Source organism: Canis lupus, chromosome 1 (assembly GCF_011100685.1).
Source record: "Canis lupus familiaris isolate Mischka breed German Shepherd chromosome 1, alternate assembly UU_Cfam_GSD_1.0, whole genome shotgun sequence".
NCBI classification, from domain to species: Eukaryota; Metazoa; Chordata; class Mammalia; order Carnivora; family Canidae; genus Canis; species Canis lupus.
In genome coordinates, this window is record NC_049222.1 from 25,884,679 (window position 1) to 25,902,261 (window position 17,583).

Below are 17,583 nucleotides of genomic sequence, written 5' to 3' on the forward strand. Positions count from 1 at the left end.
CAAAACCACAATGAAATGTCACCTCACACCCTTTAGAATGTCTACTACTTAAAAAAAAAAAAAAAAAAAAGGAAAATAACAAGGGTTTCTGAGGATGTGGAGAAATTGGAACACAAAGGCGCTGTTGGTGAAAATGTAAAAATGACATGATTAGGAAAAGAACTGCCAGGAAACCAGTTTGGTAGTCCCTCAAAAAATTAAAAATAGAACCAGCATATGATTTGGCAGTTACACTTCAGGATAGATTTCCAAAAAATTGAGAGCAGGGTCTTGAAGATACATCTGTATACTTATGTTCATGGCAACGTTATTCACAATACCTAAAGGTGGAAGTAACTCAAGTGTCCATCAATGGATGAAAGGTAGTAAAATGTGGTTATACATACACAGTAGAATATTATTCAGCCTAAAAAGGAAGGAAATTCTGACACGTGCTATAACACGAATGAACTTTGAAAACATTGTGCTAAGTGAAATAAGTCAATCACAAAAAGGTAATATATAGGTAGCTAGCATAGTCAAGAGTAGCCAAATTCATCAATATAGAAAGTAAAGTGATGACTGCCAGGGGCTACAGAGATGGGGAAATAGGGAGTTATTGTGTTCTTTTTCCAGCTTTACTGAAATATAGTTGATATTTAACATTGTGTGAGATCAAAATATAAAATGTGATTTGATCCATGTATATATTAATGTTTACCACAATTAGGTTAACACATTCTTTAGTATAATTACTGTTTGATTGTTAATACGGTGAGAGCATTTAATATTCACTCCCATTGCAACTTTCAAGCAAACAATAGAGTATTGTTAACTATAGTCACCATGATATACATTAGATCTCTGGAACTTATTCCCTCTTATAACTAGAAGTTTGTATCCTTTGCCTAACTTTTGTCTCATTTCTCCCACCATCAGCCCCTAGCAACTATTATTCTCTCTGCTTCTATAAGTTTGGCATTTTTAGACTCTACTTATAAGTGAGATCATGCAGTTTTTGTCCTCTGCCTGGCTTAGTTCACTTAGCAGAATGTTCTCGGGGTTCATCCATGTTGTTGCAAATGGCAATATTTCTTTTTCATGGCTGAATAATATTCCATTGAATATATGTATATAACACATTTCTTTATCCATTCATCTGTTAAAGGTCACTTCATTGTTTCTATGTCTTGGCTATTGTAGAAAATGCTGCAATAAACATAGAGGTGCAGATATCTTTTGGAAATAACGATTTCACTTCCTTGTGGATCATACGGTAGTTATATCTTGAGGAAACTCCATACTGTTTTCGACAGTGACTGCACCCCTTTATATTCCCACCAACAGTAGAAAAGGTTTTCTTTGTATTCTCTTCAGCAATTGTTATCCCTTATCTTTTTGATAATTCCAGGAGATTTCCAGTGAGCGTGAGATATCATACAGTGGGTTTGATTTGCTTTTTCTTGCATTTACTTGATTAGTCATGTTTGGGGGAAATGTCTATTTAGATCCATTGTCCCTTTCTCTCCCTTTTTAACTATTGAGTTGTGTGAATTCCTTACGTATCTTTGGATATTAAGCCCTTATCAGATATAAGATTTGCAAATATTTTCTCTCATTCTATAGGTTGCCCTTTCATTTTGTTCCTTGGCTATGCTGAGCTTTTTACCTTGAGGTAGTTCTATTTGTTGATCTTTGCTTTTTTTGTTTATGCTTCTGGTGTCATATCTAAAAAGTCCTTACCAACTCCAATGTCAAGATGTTTCCCTGTTTTCTTCAACTGTTTTACGGTTTCAGGTCTTATGTTTAAATCTTTAATACATTTGAGTTAATTTTTGTGAATGGTGTAAGATAAAGGTTCAATTTTGCTCTTTTGCATATGAATATACAGTTTTCCCAATACCAGTTATTGAGGAGACTATCCTCTTTCCATTGTATATTCAAGGCTGCTTTGTCAAATATTAGTTGACTATATACACATGATTTACTTCTGGGCTTTGGAGTCTGTTCTACTGGTCTATGTGTTTGTTTTTATGCCAATAAAATAGCACAGTAAGTTTTGATTACTATAGCTTTCTAATATAGTGTGAAATCCGGAAGTGTGATGCTTCTGGCTTTGTTCTTTCTCAAGATTGCTTTGGCTATTTGGAATCTTCAGTAGCTCCATACAAATTTGAGGATCTATTTTTTTTCTATTTCTATGAAGATACAATTTTAATTTTGATAAGCAGTAGCACTGAATCTGTAGATGGTTTGGGTAGTATGAATATTTTAACACTATTAACTCTTCCAATCCAAGAACACAGGATCTTTTCATTTATTTATGTTTTCTTCAATTTCTTCCCTTAATGTCTTATTATTTTTGGTGTACAGATCTTTCCCTTCCCTTCTTTTGTTAAATTTATTCCTAAGTATTTTATTATTTTTGGTACTTTGTAAATGAGATTATTTTTTAATGGTTCATCATTAGTATACAGAAATAGAACTGACTTTAATATATTGATTTTGTATCCTGCAACTTTCCTGAATTCACTTTTTTTTTCCAATTTTTATTTGAATTCTAATTAATTGGCTCCAGGTATAGAATTTAGTGATTTATCATTTACAATAACATCTACTGCCCATCACAGTAAGTGCTCTCATTAATATTCATTATTCATCTAGCCCATTTCCCCACCCATCTCCCTCCATCAATCTTTGTTCTATAGAGAACTCTAGCTATAGAATTAAGAGTCTCTTATGGTTTGCCTCCCTCTTTTTTTTTCCTTCCCATATATTCATCTGTTTTGTTTCTTAAATTCCACATATGAGTGAAATCATATGGGATTTGTCTTCCTCTGACTTATGTCACTTAGCATAATATACTCTAGCTCCATCCATGTTGTTGCACATGGCAAGAGCTCATCCTTTTTGATAGCTGAGTAACATTCCGTGTGTGTGTGTGTTTGTGTGTGTGTGTGTGTACACTACATCTTCTTTAAAAATTTATTTGTGAGAAGAGAGAGAGCATGAGTAGGGAGGGGGGAAGGACAGAGAAAGAGGGAGAGGGAGAAGCAGACTTCCCACTGAGCAGAGAGCCCAATGTGGAGCTCAATCTCAGGACCTCAAAATCATGACCTGAGCTGAAGGCAGATGCTTAACCAACTGAGCCCCCCAAGTATCCCTATACTACACCTTTATCAATTAGTGAATGGACATTTAAGCTCTTTGCATAGCTTAGCTATTGTTGATAATGCTGCTATAAATATCGGGATGGATGTGCCCCTTCAAATCTGTATTTTTGTATCCTGTGGGTAAGTACCTAGTAGTATACATCCTGAGTTAGAAGGTAGTTCTATTTTTAGCTTTTTGAGGAATTTCCATACCGTTTTCTAGAGTGGCTACACCAGTTTGCATTCTTACCAACTGTGTAAGAGGATTCCCCTGTCTCCACATCCTCACCAACATCTGTTGCTTCCTGTGTTATTATTTTTAGCCATTCTGACAGGTGTGAGGTGGTATCTCACCATGATTTTGATTTGTATTTCCCTGATGATGAGTGATGTTGAGCATTTTTTCATGTGTCTGTTAGCCATCTGAATGTCTTCTGTGGAGTAATGTCTATTCATATCTTCTGCCCATTTCTTAACTGGGTTATTTAGCTTTGGGTTTCATAGTTTTTTGGTGAAGTCCTTAGGATTTTCTTTATACAAGACACAGCAGCAGCAAATGGAAACAATTTTAGTTCTTCCTTTCCAATTTGGATGCCATTTATTTCTTCGCTTGACTAATTGCTCTGGCTAAGACTTCTAGTAGTACATTGAATAGGAGTATGGAGAGTGGACACCCTTGTCTTTTCCCTGATCTTAGAGGGATTCTTCAAATTTCTATCAGTATGCTGTTAGCTGCAGGCTTGCCATATATGGCCTTCATTATGTTGAGATGTGTCCCTTTTATATTGACTTTCTTGATCGTTTCTATAATGAAAGTATGTGGAATTTTGTCAAATGCTTTTTCTGCATCTATTGAAGTGATTTTATGATTTTCATATTTCATTCTACTTAATATGGTGTATCACATTTTTGTATTACTTATGTTGAAAAATTCTTGCATGCCAGGACAAATTCCATTTAATCATGGTCTCTTATCCTTTTAATATGCTATTGAATTTGGTTTCCTAGTATTTTGTTAAGAACTTCTATGTCTGTATTCATCAGGGATATTGGCCTGTAGTGGTTTTTTTTTTTTTTTACCTTGTGGTATCCTTATCTAACTGGCATCAAGGTAACCCTGGCTCCATTAAGTGAATTTGGGAATGTTCCCTCCTCTTAAATATTTTAGATGAGTTTAAGAGGGACTGGCATTAACTCTTCCTTAAATATTTGTAGAATTTATCTGTAATTCATTTGGTTCAAGCTTTCCTTTGCTGGGAATTTTTTGATTACTGATCCAATCTCCTTAATCATTATTGGTCTTGTTAGGTTCCCTATTTCTAGAAATCCATGGATTTATCTTACGTTGTCCAATTTGTTGTCATATACTTATTCATAGTAGCCTCTTCTCATAATCTTTTGTATTTCTGTGGTATCACTATAATGTCTCCTCTTTCTTTTCTAAAAATATGGAGTGCTTCAGGAATTTGCATGTCATCCTTGTGCAAGAGCCATGCTAATAGTCTCTGTATTGCTCCAATTTTAGTATAGGTGCTGCCAAAATGACCGCAAGCAAAATTATTGTTTAATGGGTATAGAGTTTGAGTTTTGCTAGATAAAAAGGGTTCTGGAGGTGGGTGATAGTGATGGTGGAATAACAATACAAATATACTTAATACTACTGACTGTACATTTTAAATGGTTAAGATAGTAAACCTTATGTTCTATATATTTTACCACAATAAAAAAAAATTAGGAAAAAAGAGACCCTTGGAGGTTAAGAAAAGGGAAATCTTGTTCAGGGAAGTAGTCAATCTGGTTGGAGCAGAGGCATCATTAGGGATAGAAAAGGGAAAGGGGAATTTAAAAGATGCATTTGGGATCATAAAAGAGCTCAGCACAAAAAGCTAAAAACTTACTTCAAATTTAATAGACAAAAGGTTTTGAGGACAGAAGTCACATGATCTGAATTTTCCTTAAGATAATAGGCCATTAGGGTATAGAATGTATTAGAATGATAAGAGACTAAATACAGGGAATCATTAGAAAGCTGTTGCAATAGCTCAGATTAAAGGAAACAAGGAAAAAAAAAAAAAGAAAAAAAAAATAAAGGAAACAAGGATTGACCTAGGGCACTACCAGACAGTATGGAAAAATGGAAATACTGGAATGCTTGTTAATGTTTTCTTTATTCTTTTTTTTTTTTTTTTTTTAAAGATTTCATTTACTCATTTGAGAGAGAAACAGAGAGAGAGAGAACACACACGAGCAGGGTGGAGAGGAATAGGGAAAAGCAGACACCCCTATGAGCAGGGAGCTTGGGGCTCAATTCCAGGACTCTGGGATCATGACCTGAGCAGAAGGCAGACAGATGCTTAACCATCTGAGCCACCCAGGTGCCCCTGATTTCTTTATTCTTTATCAGGTTACCAGTAGTTGTCCCAGTAAGTAATTTAAAAAGCAATCTTCAAAAGTGAGACCCTACTACATGTAACATGTAGCCATATTTATTCTCTCTTGGCACAATCTTTAAATAATAGATGGTTAATAGGAGGTAGGTTATTGAAGAAGAGCTGAGAAGTGTAAAATAACAGTTAAATGAATGGAAATTTAGCGCTATCTCCTGGCAATAGTAGTAAAAGCTTTCTTTGAGTATCAAACCGGGACCATTAGATAGATCTACAAATTGGTACAATTAATATAAGCAAAACCATACCAATTATCAACAAAAACATATCCTTGAAAAAGACCAAGAAGGATGAGAAACCACATCTAAAAAATTATCTTAATGCATTATATATAAAGAATGAGTATTTGACAATTCTTCTCTCTCGTTTGCTTCAATTAATGTCTGAAATACCTAGGTATTAAACACAATACATCACATCACTTGAAACATTTAGCCGAAGTCTTTTCAGATCACCACAACTGGTAGAATAAGTACCTTAAATAGAATTCTGGTGTTTGGGATTTTTTTAAACAGTCCTGATAACATATTTCCCTTCTGTCTCTATTAATCTTGAAAGTCCATCATATATCCAAATATATGCACATTTAAACTGTATCTTTCAGACTGTTTGCTATATCCAATAAAGACTACAAAATGCTTTCTTAGAACACACACCCTAAAATCTTTAAAAAAAAAAAAAAGAAAAAAAAAAAAGGAACACCTGGGTGGCTCAGGTTTAGCGCCTGCCTTCAGCCCAGGGTGTGATCCCAGGATCCTGGGATCAAGTCCCACATCGGACTCCCTGCGTGGAACCTGCTTCTCCCTCTGCCTGTGTCTCTGCCTCTCTCCCTGTGTCTCTCATTAATAAATAAATACGATCTTAAAAATAAAGTCTAGACCTGGCTTAAACCACTTCCGCAGTTCTGCTACATCATCACTTTAAGCTCTTAGGACTTCATACACATTAACCTCATTCAGCTATCTTATTGACGTAAGAAGGAAAATTTTAAATCCGGAACTAACACGTGGCTCTATTTTGCCATTTTCTCACACAGTTTCCAAATTATGGAAACACGGGACAACAATTTTCTGTTCACTGGTAAGAAGTCAGAAAACTAAAGTTTGATTGTTTAGTCACCTTTAGTCATCTTTGACTCACCACTACCCCTGTATCCCTAAGCAAGTTATGCTATTCTCTCTCCAGGTTCCTTTTTCTCAATGGAAATATATTCACATTGAATTTGATGATTTCTGTGTTACCTTCCTGGACTGATTTTCTGTGATTTCACAACTCATATTCACTTTCCTAATAAATGTATCCACAGGAGATGAAAAATAATAAAATGGTCTTGAACTTAGAGTTGACAGTGGATCTTACACAGTGATCTTCTACAAAGTCCTTCCAGATAAAGGAAGTTCATGTTCATGATTGAATTGTCCACCACCTATTTCCTTACCTTTTAGGATTATTACAAGGGATCCAGTTCACTCCAGGGTCTGGGATATCCTCCAAGTATGGGTAGATAGTTTCCCTGCTAAAGTTCCAGCCATAAATACCATCTTCTGGAGTCACAATAATATGTGCACCCTGTTAAAAATGTAGCTCAATTAAAATATTTCTCAGGTAAGAAAACAATCCAAGAGAGGGTCTGTAAAGGAACCTGAGAAACTGAATGGATTAGCAACAGCCATCCAGGCCTTTTCTTTCTTTCAATCTTAATTTTTTGTGTTCTGTATTTTTATAATTTTTTTTCACAATTGCATAGTCTAATCCCACCACCTTTTCTCTATAACATTTTCATTCTTTCTTAAACATCAATAGCTTATTGAAAGGTTTGCTATCCACTGCGGTTGTTAAGCATAAAACCAATTCTTCTCAAAATCGCTCCCCCCATTCCCCCCCCACCCCCCCTTCCCCCTCCCCCCCCCCCCCCCCCCCCCCGCCCACTTCAGTCGGGTGTTGTATTACAGGATTGATTTATACTCAAATTCTCCATTTTACTTCCTCCTCTGCTCCAACCTTCCCTGCTCTCCAAATCACTCTGTAAAAGTGATTCTGGCTTCTCAGAAGGAGAGCACTCAGACACGGATTCCCCAAAGGGTGCCAAGCCCAGAGGTACACCATGAGCTCACTGGGGCCCCTTCAGATGGGAGAGTCACCCTGAAAGCTGCTGCAGCTTTTAAGAAAATAGTTGGACTAAGGATGAAAAAGGACCTCAGAATTCTTCATAGTATTTAAAATGTTTGTATTGTATAAGAATGTATATTGGTAGATAGGAGTTACATGTATGTATTCATGACTCATCACACTTCACATAATCTCCCTCTATACCTGACCTACAAATATCTTGTTTAAATCATATCCATTCAGGGACGCCTGGGTGGCTCAGTGGTTGAGCATCTGCCTTCAGCTCAGGGCGTGATCCTGGGATCTGGGATTGAGTACCCCATCGGGGTCCCTGCATGGAGCCTGCTTCTCCCTCTACCTGTGTCTCTGCCCCTCTCTCTCTCTTCTCTCTCTCTCTCTCGCTGTCTCTCATGAATAAATCTTTAAAAAAAATCATATCCATTCAAACCAGACCTTTATACTTAACCCTTCATTCAACCCAAGAACTCACTACACATTAACATATATAGTTTATCTTGTAATTAGAATGAAATATGAAGTACATAATACATATTGTTAAGTAATTTGCAACTTAACTTTATTTTGGTGTTATAAACTAATCCAAAAACCCACACAAGGCTAAGAGCACAAAAGTATACCAAGGCTACTAATACTCACTGCACAGTACCTGGTCCTGATCCACTTATCCTCCACTCTCTACGTATAGTGAAAGAGAGCAGCAGAGCTGCTGAGCATATAGCAAGTTCCTCAAAGATCTACTGCCCCTTAATGATGATGAAGCTATTATTTTCTTAATTTTATCTCACAATTAGGGAAGTAGAACAGTATCCTTGCTGTAACAATTTTGAGAAGGAGGTAAGAGGTAGGAGTACAACAAAGTTGTTGGCTACCTAACATACATGTTTTCCAAAAGTATAATTGAACTTGACAGGGACCCTGTCTCCTAAGACCCCATCTTTCTCTTGGTGGAATCCAGAGTGCTTGAGAGAAGGTACCTGGTTTGCTGCTGAAGTGATTGCTGCCTCCAACAGGTCCAGATTTTGGTTCATTACTGCCAATGCCTCTTCATGGGACACTGGTACTAGGGTGGCATTAGGCAATTTCACTGCATGTTCATAAACAGCTGCAATAAATGTATCCCGGGAGCTGACTTTTATGACACAGAGAACCAAAACTGCCACATAAACCAGTAACCGAGAGGTAATCATGCTGAAGTCAGATGACTGCTGATAAAGAGAGCAAGTCTTGATATGTAGAGAGAGAAAACACAATTAATCATGTGATTCCCAAGAGTTAGCACCTTAAAATAAATTATCAAATCTACTCAAAGCAAGCCTTATGGTTTTGCACGATAGACATAGATGTAAACAAATCTTATATAACAAAGGACCCTTATTGCAGGGATTTATGAGGATCTAAAAAGGAAATGTATGTTTTAGTTTGCTAGGGTTGTCATCCCAAAGTACCCCAAACTGGGCAGTTTAAACAACAGAAATTTATTATCTCACGGTTCTTGAGGCAAGAAGTTTCAGAGGAAAGTGTCGGCGAAGTCGTTCCTCCTGAGGGACTGCAAGGGAAGGATCTTTTCAAGCCCCCTCTCTCTGCATAGATCTCTGTCTTCTCCCTGTGTCTGCACATGGTGTTCTCACTGTGTGCATATCTGAGTCCAAATTCCCCCTTCTTACAAGGACACCAGTCATTGGATTTACTGCCTATCTTCCTCCAGAATGACCTCATTTTAACTTCTATCTGAAACAATCTTATTTCCAAGTGAGGTCACATTCTAAGGGTACAGGTGGTTGGAACCAGAATAGGTATGATCATATTAACTGTCATTAACTAATTGCCAAGACACTCTGTGTGGACAAGCTTAAGAGTTAAAATCTTAGGGAGGTCCTAGTGTCAGAGAGGCCCTCAGACTTTTGTGAGATTTCCCTCTAGGAACCCCACCAGATCCTCTGGGAGAACAATGGAGACAAAAATCCCTCTGCCTCATACTTCCTACAGTGGGAAGAAAAATATTCCCAACTTTGAAATAAGCCCAAAACATTTTGTTCTCCTCAACCAAAGGCTGTCCTCAAGGGAAACCATTTACCAAAGCATAATTAGCCTGGGCAAAGGGAAAACTGCAACTGTAGCCCTCCAAGCCTTCCTGTTTCAACTTAGGGGAAAAGAAAAAAGTTGAGAAACCCTAGCAAAGGTTACAGCACAGGGGCCCAGGCTCAAGACAAGATAGAAACTTAATCACTGACTTTATAACCCTTCTCCTGTCCTCACATGTCATACCATCTCATCAGTCTGTAATTGTGGCCTACTTAGCATGTACTAGTCAAGAGAAGGTCTTCAGATGAACACCTGCAAGATTTGAGGTAGAATGCCATTGGCTGAAACTGCGACCGGATGGGGACCAACAACTTCCACTCTGGTGCCTGAGCTGCGTCCTCTGATCACTACTGTCACTACATTAGCTTTGCTAAGCCACCAACTGAGTGCCAAGCTACCCAAATGTGGCCTTTCTGCTCATACAAAGGAGAAAACATGGGGAAATTGTCTCTGGGGGGAAGAAACAATTTACTTCTACCCTTTCAACATCTTCCGGCTGGTATGGAGATTAAATTGACATGAGACATACTAACAGGAGAAAAAAATAAAGTTTTATTGAGTGTGCATGGAAGCCCCAAAATGAAATTGAGACCTAAAGAAACAACCAAGGCAGGCATTTTCAGACAACAACAAGGTTCAGACTACTTTTTAGGTAAAGAGCCAATAAATCTGGGACGAATTGACAAGACAAATGGACAGGGCCATCCAGGTGCCCCAGCTTATGTATTTTCAAAGTTAAGCCTGTGGTTCAATTAATCATGCAATAAAGAAGAGGTATTTTTATGAAAACAAAAGAAAAGCAATGGTTAAGATTAGATAAATTATAAAACTGGTTTCTGAGTTCTGAGAGTAGCTAGTTTAGAAGATTTCTAGTTATCAGGCTAAGCATCTTCAAATAGGGTGAGGGCAGGCAGTGGCAATCCGGCAGACTCTTTTGGTTTGTAGGTCAAGTGTGTCTGGTGACCTGAGTGACAACAGGTATGAAGATGATCTATATATGAGTTGTTATGGTGATTTCTCTCAAGTTTACATAAAGCTGTGTATATTTAGTTTGCAGAGCTCCAAGAAAAGAGGAATTTTTACTTATGAAGTGATTCCATGTCAAAATTACAGGAAAAAATTGGAAATGTTAATTAGGAGTTGTGACCAGACATTGAAGGAAACTAGAAAAAAACAGGATCTAGTCTCATCAGATCTAGAATCTGATATCCATAAAGGTATGTTACTTAAATATAATTTTTCTCTTTATAAACACTCTCATTTTATGACCAAAGGTAGCCAAATTAAGACTGATTAATTTATAAAATAAATATGGCGGGGGTGGGGGGAGCAACCTTGGCCTGATTCTATATAGGAGTTCAGCAAGAATAGCAATTGATCATTTTAGACTCTTAAATCGGCCTTGTTGGAACTTTTTATAAGGAATCTCTACATTGAACTTTTAACAGCCTCTTGAGGCCAGAAGCCAAGCCAAATATTTGCCACCAGACTGCATGTAATACTTATATATTTGGGTGAGTTCCTCTCTTGTTGAGGTCTGCAAAACATTCTGAGGTTCCTGTACCTGCCAAGAAGTGGCATTCTTTACCTGGAATGTTTAGTATTACTTGACAATACTTCCCATGTAATAAGTGCAATTAGTTTAATGCCTCTGTTTCATGATGAGAAACAAAATCATTGAAATGTTAGACTGTAGTCAAAAGATGTTATTTTAGAACTTGATTTTGGGGGGCACTTGGCTGGCTCTGTCAGACTGACTCTTGATCTTGAGGTGCTGAATTCAAGCCCCGTCGGGTGTAGAGATTACTTAAACATAAAATCTTAAAATAATAATAATAATTTGATTTTGGGAAATTTGTCAAAAAATATCAAAAGCTTCAAGCATTTAATTAAAGAAGGATCACAGATCATTATAAAACTATGGATTTATTTAGACAAAGTGACAATAAAAGATTTTAAAGGTAAATAGAGAAGGTTACATAATTGTAAAAAATCTTAGCTCTTTTAATATTAAGGACTATCTTATTGAATGAGCAAAGATTTGATTATGAAAACAGCATAAAATCTTTTTCTAGGCAGATTACATAAGAAAATTTTGTTTATGATTTCTAATAAAAAGCAAACCAATCATCTAAGAAAGCTTTTTTAACAGAGAAAAATCAAATTCTAATTTTCCAGCAATATTCTTTTGATATTCAAACTAACTCTTGGCCTCCCGCCGCCGCTGCGCTCTCCGGGGCTCTCCGGGGCTCTCCGGGGCTCGGGGCGGAGGGGGGGGGGCCCTGCGGCCGGGCCCGGCCCTCGGGGGCGGAGCCGAGCTGGGCCCGGAGGAGGCGGGGCCTCAAAGCCTGTGAGTCCGCCGAGGAGGGGTGCGCGCCCCCGCCCCCGCCCCGCCCCGCCCCCGCCCGGCCCCTCGCCCGCCGCGGAGCCGGGAAGCGCCAGCCCCTGGTGCCGCCCGCGCCCGCACCTCCTCCCGCCGGCTGGCACCGCCGCGAAGCCTCCGGCCTCACCAAGGCTCCTCTGGTGCCCCGGGTCTCGGCCGACGGGCCAACACCCACCCCGGGCGTCCGCGGATCGCGGGGGCGAACACTCTGGTTTCTTGTCGCAGTTTTAAGATGCTGCCTCGGAGGAGCTGTTGCGGGTTTCGACTGTAAGAGAAAACAGAAGACACACACACACACACACACACACACACACACACACACACGGAAAAGAGAAAAAGGAAAGGCAGATGAGGGCCAGAATCTGCCTGTCGGGCCAGGACCAAATAACCTGAAATGACCTAAACGATGGAGTTCCACTTGAGGAAGCTTGATGAGCAGGTTACCTTTGTAAACCCTGAGTGTCCTCCTTGGGTGAGTGCTTGGAGCAGAGTAGAAACTTGGGAAGTGACTTGTGGGTGAAGGAAAAGCTGGCCTGGGGCACTGAGGTTTGGGGCCGCAGGCGTCTGCGTCTGCGCTGGAGGCCGGGGCACTGCAACTTGGTAAACTCTGAAATTTATGCTGAGTTCCTGAGTCAGGGAGAACAGAAGAATTAGGCCCTTTGCTTCAAGAACTTGCCTGATGTGGACCGGCTTAGAGGCGTCTGAAGACCCATCCTCCAGGCCACACACTTGCAGCTCTGGGATCTGCCACTCGGAACTCCCTGCCTCGGCAGACAGCTGTGTCCTGTGAGCAGCCCACCCTTCCTCTTCTGCCGGCCAGCACCATCCCCAGCACCATCCGCTGTTAGGAAACAGCTCTGTGGACCCCGCGCTGAGTTTAGAGGCTGGGCCCTGGTTCCTTAAGCCTCTGGCGACTCTTAACAGTGTATTGTGGGATTTGTTTACCTGTCTGCCTCACCCAGTTGGTTTTAGGGCACGTACCTTAAATTTTTTGTTTTATTTCCTGCTTGGCATATTGCCTGGCACATTTTTCTTGAAAGCTTTATATAAGCTTTTAAATATTCAATCTTTACAAAATCAGTAGAATGCAGCAGGTACTATAAAGCAGATACTGTTACATATCATGTCTCAGGACTAAGCTTTCTAATAACCCCACGAAGAAATGGTATGTGCAGTAGGACTTTAAAGGACTAAGAAGTAGTGTTTCTGTATTTCATTTTTAAAATAATAATGCAGAGGCTCTTGGCTGGCTCAATCAGTAGATCATACAACTCCTGATCTCGGCCTCATGAATGTGAGCCTCACATTGGGTGTGGAGTTTATTAAGAAAAAAAAAATGTGTGAGTCTGAAAGTTTAAAATAAATAATAATAAATAATAAATAATAATAATAATAATAATAATAATAAATAAATAAAATAAATAATTATGCCTGCTGATGGCAGAAAACCAAAACGATTTCCAGATGGGTTGAAACAGCTTGTTAAAGTCTCAGTGGGTAGGAGCACCCCGGCTGGCTAGTCAGTAGAGCATGTGACTCCTGTCCTCCCAGTTTGAGCCCCACTGTTGGGTGTGGAGATTACTTAAAAATAAATCTTGGGGGGATCCCTGGGTGGCTCAGCGGTTTAGCACCTGCCTTCGGCCCAGGGCGTGTTCCTGGAGACCCGGGATCGAGTCCTCAAGTCGAGTCCCATGTCGGGCTCCCTGCGTGGAGCCTGCTTCTCCCTCTGCCTGTGTCTCTGCCTCTCTCTCTCTCTGTGTCTCTCATGAATAAATAAATAAAATCTTAAAAAAAAAAAACAAAAAAACTAACTCTTAAATATACTTATCCTAACCTTAGCTATATATAAAATTTTTTTCAAAGGAGTTTTTTTTTTCATAAATCATGTTGTAATATTTATTTTTTATTTTTTATACTTGGTTTTTAAGTTTTCCCTTTCTAAATAACTAGATTCACTTCAGGAAGAATTATTTTTGCCCTCAACAAAAATGTATTGCCATTCGTCATACTGTTTCTTACCAAAAACATCTATCTCACAGGGTTGTTTCCCTTATAATTTTTAGCAGCTTTAGTCAAATATGTTAATTACAACTTTTAATCCTTAGAAACTTTAATTTCTAGTGAAAACTAAGTAGTAAGCAACAGTGAATTGTCTGTTTTCCCAGCATTTTTTAGATTGGCAAATTTATGACTATATTTCATAATTTCTAGAAACATGTGTTTCTTCATAGTACAATCTTTTATTAAAAAAGAACAGAACATCTTTACTAGCAGACCCAAATTTTTAGTTTCTCTAGAGTAATAAGGAAACCACCAGTAGATAAATGTATGTTCAGCATTTAATGTTTATTATTTCATGTTATTTGAAAATGACCTAGATATTCAGTGAACTTAACCTTATCACTTATCACTTAGCAAACCTTCAAGGTTTCAAGTTGCCAAAAAGATTTGGGGAAACTATTTTAGGTACAGAACAATTTTGTTCCAATATCCTGATCTTTTATGTCTATAAAGCATTGAGAGGAATAGGCAAGATTTTGAGATCAGTAAAAATAGGTGGGTTTTGACTTGTTTTTAGAGTTGCATTTCTAGTTGTATAGAGATTTGTAACACAAAGACAATTGTCTTTAATTCCCCCTAAAGATTTGGATTGTAGCCTGAATATCAAGGGATTGACCTGCCTTTTTTACTAATATATATATATAGGAGATGTTTAACTAAAATGGAGATCAAAAGTTTTATGCCTTCATAAATTCTGTATAAAGCATTTTAGTAAAAGTTTTTTTCTAAGTATGTAATTTAACCTTGGGCTTTTTATTATTATTAGGCCCTGAGAATCATCCTTCCACTGATTAATTGCAGGAGGGCTTAGGAGAAATTTTGGTGATCTGTTTCCTCTGTGAAGGGGGGCTGGGCTCCAGGGGGCCTTCTGGTTTGCCTAATAATCATAATATAATCAGGAGCTGAAAGAAACTTTCCTTAGCAGCCAAGTTCTCTGTGATTGGGGTTTCGAACAGCCATTAACATTTCTAAATCCTCTAAATTTGGTAGGATCTTTTGAAAGTGGAGGAAAAGGGGCTTTATAATTTAAAAGATCTGTTGCTGTTCAAGAGACATGATGAATTCTGTGGGGGGGGGGGTGGCGGGCGGGGAGGTGGGGGGGGAGATGCATAGTTCTAAGATCCATCTGCCAAGGTCATTGCATAGAAATGCCTAAAGCTGGCAGACCCGGATTACAGCAAAGCAAGCCCTACTCCCTGTCCCAGGTACTTCTGCCAAATTTACTTCTTGGCTTCCAGCATTTAGAATAGCCTGTATACTTTGAGCTTGAGATTAAGCTGGACTGCTGTCTAAAATAAATCTTATAAGGAAAGGGAAGTTAAAACTGACAGATCGGGTCAGATTTTAAGAAGGGAAATTTGCAATGGATATAGACATTAATTTTTGCCTTAAGTCTAATTTCTGTTCTTTATCTTGTCAAAGGAATCCTTTTAAAGCTAGCTTTATACTAATAAAACAATTAAAAGCTCACCATAAAGACTTTTTTTTAATTTAGCCAATTTAAAGGATTCATCTTTCGGCCATTGATCTTACCATGGTTCTTACTATTTAATTATCAATTAATAGTGACTCAAACCAATAAACCTTTTTATGCTTTGACCAAAGATACAAGAGGGCATCCCTAGAGAGGGATCTAGTTTGATGAAAACCCCATGATCCAAAAGTCTACTCCCAAGAATAGTCCAAGAAAGCAAAGACCTTCAGGGCCAGGTGGGAAGAATGATGTGGTGTATCAGGTGTCTCCAGTCTCCCATAAAAGGGTGAAGCTTCCAGTCCCAGACCCGCCAATCTGTGACAGTGGGCAGGTGCTACTGGAATGGGATTTTTCGAGCACTTTGTTAGTGCTCGATAAAGCAAGCAATGAAGCAATGAAGGTTGAGATGACAAAGGCTCTTACAGTCTAGGAGCTCTTAGGACAAACTCCCCTGAGAGCTGGCACAACTGGACAAAGAAAATGCTGCCTATAAATGGATGTCTCCGATCCCCAGTCTATTCAACTGGCTACCTTAGTGTACCCCAGTAAATGCACCCCAGTAAACATACCCTCCAGATGGCAGAAACCAAAGAGAATATCCTCATTGGTCACAAAGCCAAGTTCCTAGGACATAGAACAAGACAAAAAGAAAAACTTCATCCAGTTTTTACAAGGGACCCACAGCAAAGTATGTCTAAACAGACACTGCCTGATGAGAAGCATGAACCCAGCACTGTGTGAGGCCCACTTGAACAGCTGAGAGGGCCTATGCCTGCCTTCTGATTTATGGTAATCCCCTTTAAGACAAACAACACAAAAGACACCACAAAGGAAAACAAAAGCCATCTGGGAGGAAATGGATCACTAACCAAACAGTACTCTACCAAATTTTTACCAAGAGTCGCTAAACTAAAGGAATTAGTTCTACAAATATTTTCTCCTGCTAATTTGAGAGAAAGAGAAAAAGAATGTCATCACTCTCCCTCCACCAGACCCCACAGACAGAGATTCCAGGAGACTGAAAGGGTAAGAAATCTTACCTTCCGCTGGCTGTACGTCAGATTTCCCGAGATCTCAAAACTGCAGACCCTTCAGAGCAAATACCCAGCGGAAGCTGACCCAGCTGGCTACGCCCAACTGCAGGGGAGGAACCACTTCCTCTGCTGTCAAGGATCTCCAGCTGATAGAAGAATGTAAGGGACATGAGCCAGATTAATGGGGGGGGGGGGGGGGGTAGTTTTATGACACACACACAGAGGTCCAGTAATGACATGGAGACCTAAATGACCAAAGGCAGGCAGTTTTTATACTTCTTAGACAAAGAGGCAATAAATCTGTGAAGAATTGACAGGACAAAGAAAACGACTTGGAGAGCTTCAATTAGTAAGGAATTCTGGACAGAATTTCGGCCTGGTAGTAAATCAATAAAAGGTAACAAGGGTTGTTTATACAGCCTTTTTGACGGCAAATTTCCCGTGCCTGACAAGAAGAATCTCTTTACCTCCTGGTGCAGAGAGGCCACCTTTTACAGAAGATATTTATTTCTTGTCTTCTGAAGACAAGGAGAAGTCAGTGTTTTCTTGCACTGGCTGTTTCTTAAGGAACTTTTATTTAAAATAATCAATATGCCAAAGTGGCACAGTTCTGAGTGGCCTGCCTTGGAGCCCAACAAAACTGTTCTGTGGAAAGGAGCCTTGATTAATACCACCGGACTCTGCAAGGATGCAGAGGATTGCCTCTCTAGAGGGAGAAGGGGACATCCCACTGCCGGAGTAGGAAAGAAACCCACCGTGTTGGGACATTCACGGATAGCACCCCAGAGGCAGCAGGCCCCAGAAGGAACTCCACAGGGATTTGTGCCCCACCCCCAGGGGA

The 17,583-nt window shown here is 39.2% G+C and overlaps 1 protein-coding gene and 1 non-coding gene across 2 annotated transcripts in view; both read right to left on the reverse strand.

Annotated features, from left to right (window-relative positions):
* Positions 1-16,756, reverse strand: part of VNN1 (vanin 1) — a 48,818-nt gene extending 32,062 nt beyond the window's left edge. The window contains 4 exon segments of the mRNA NM_001003372.1: positions 7,017-7,147; positions 8,683-8,931; positions 12,301-12,438; positions 16,749-16,756. Of these exon segments, the coding sequence (NP_001003372.1) occupies positions 7,017-7,147; positions 8,683-8,895 (344 nt within the window). The 5' untranslated portion in view covers positions 8,896-8,931; positions 12,301-12,438; positions 16,749-16,756.
* On the reverse strand, positions 4,574-4,677 carry LOC119869965. The gene has a single exon (XR_005354850.1). It is a non-coding gene; the product is annotated as a U6 spliceosomal RNA (small nuclear RNA).
* Positions 16,757-17,583: the final 827 nt, after the last annotated feature.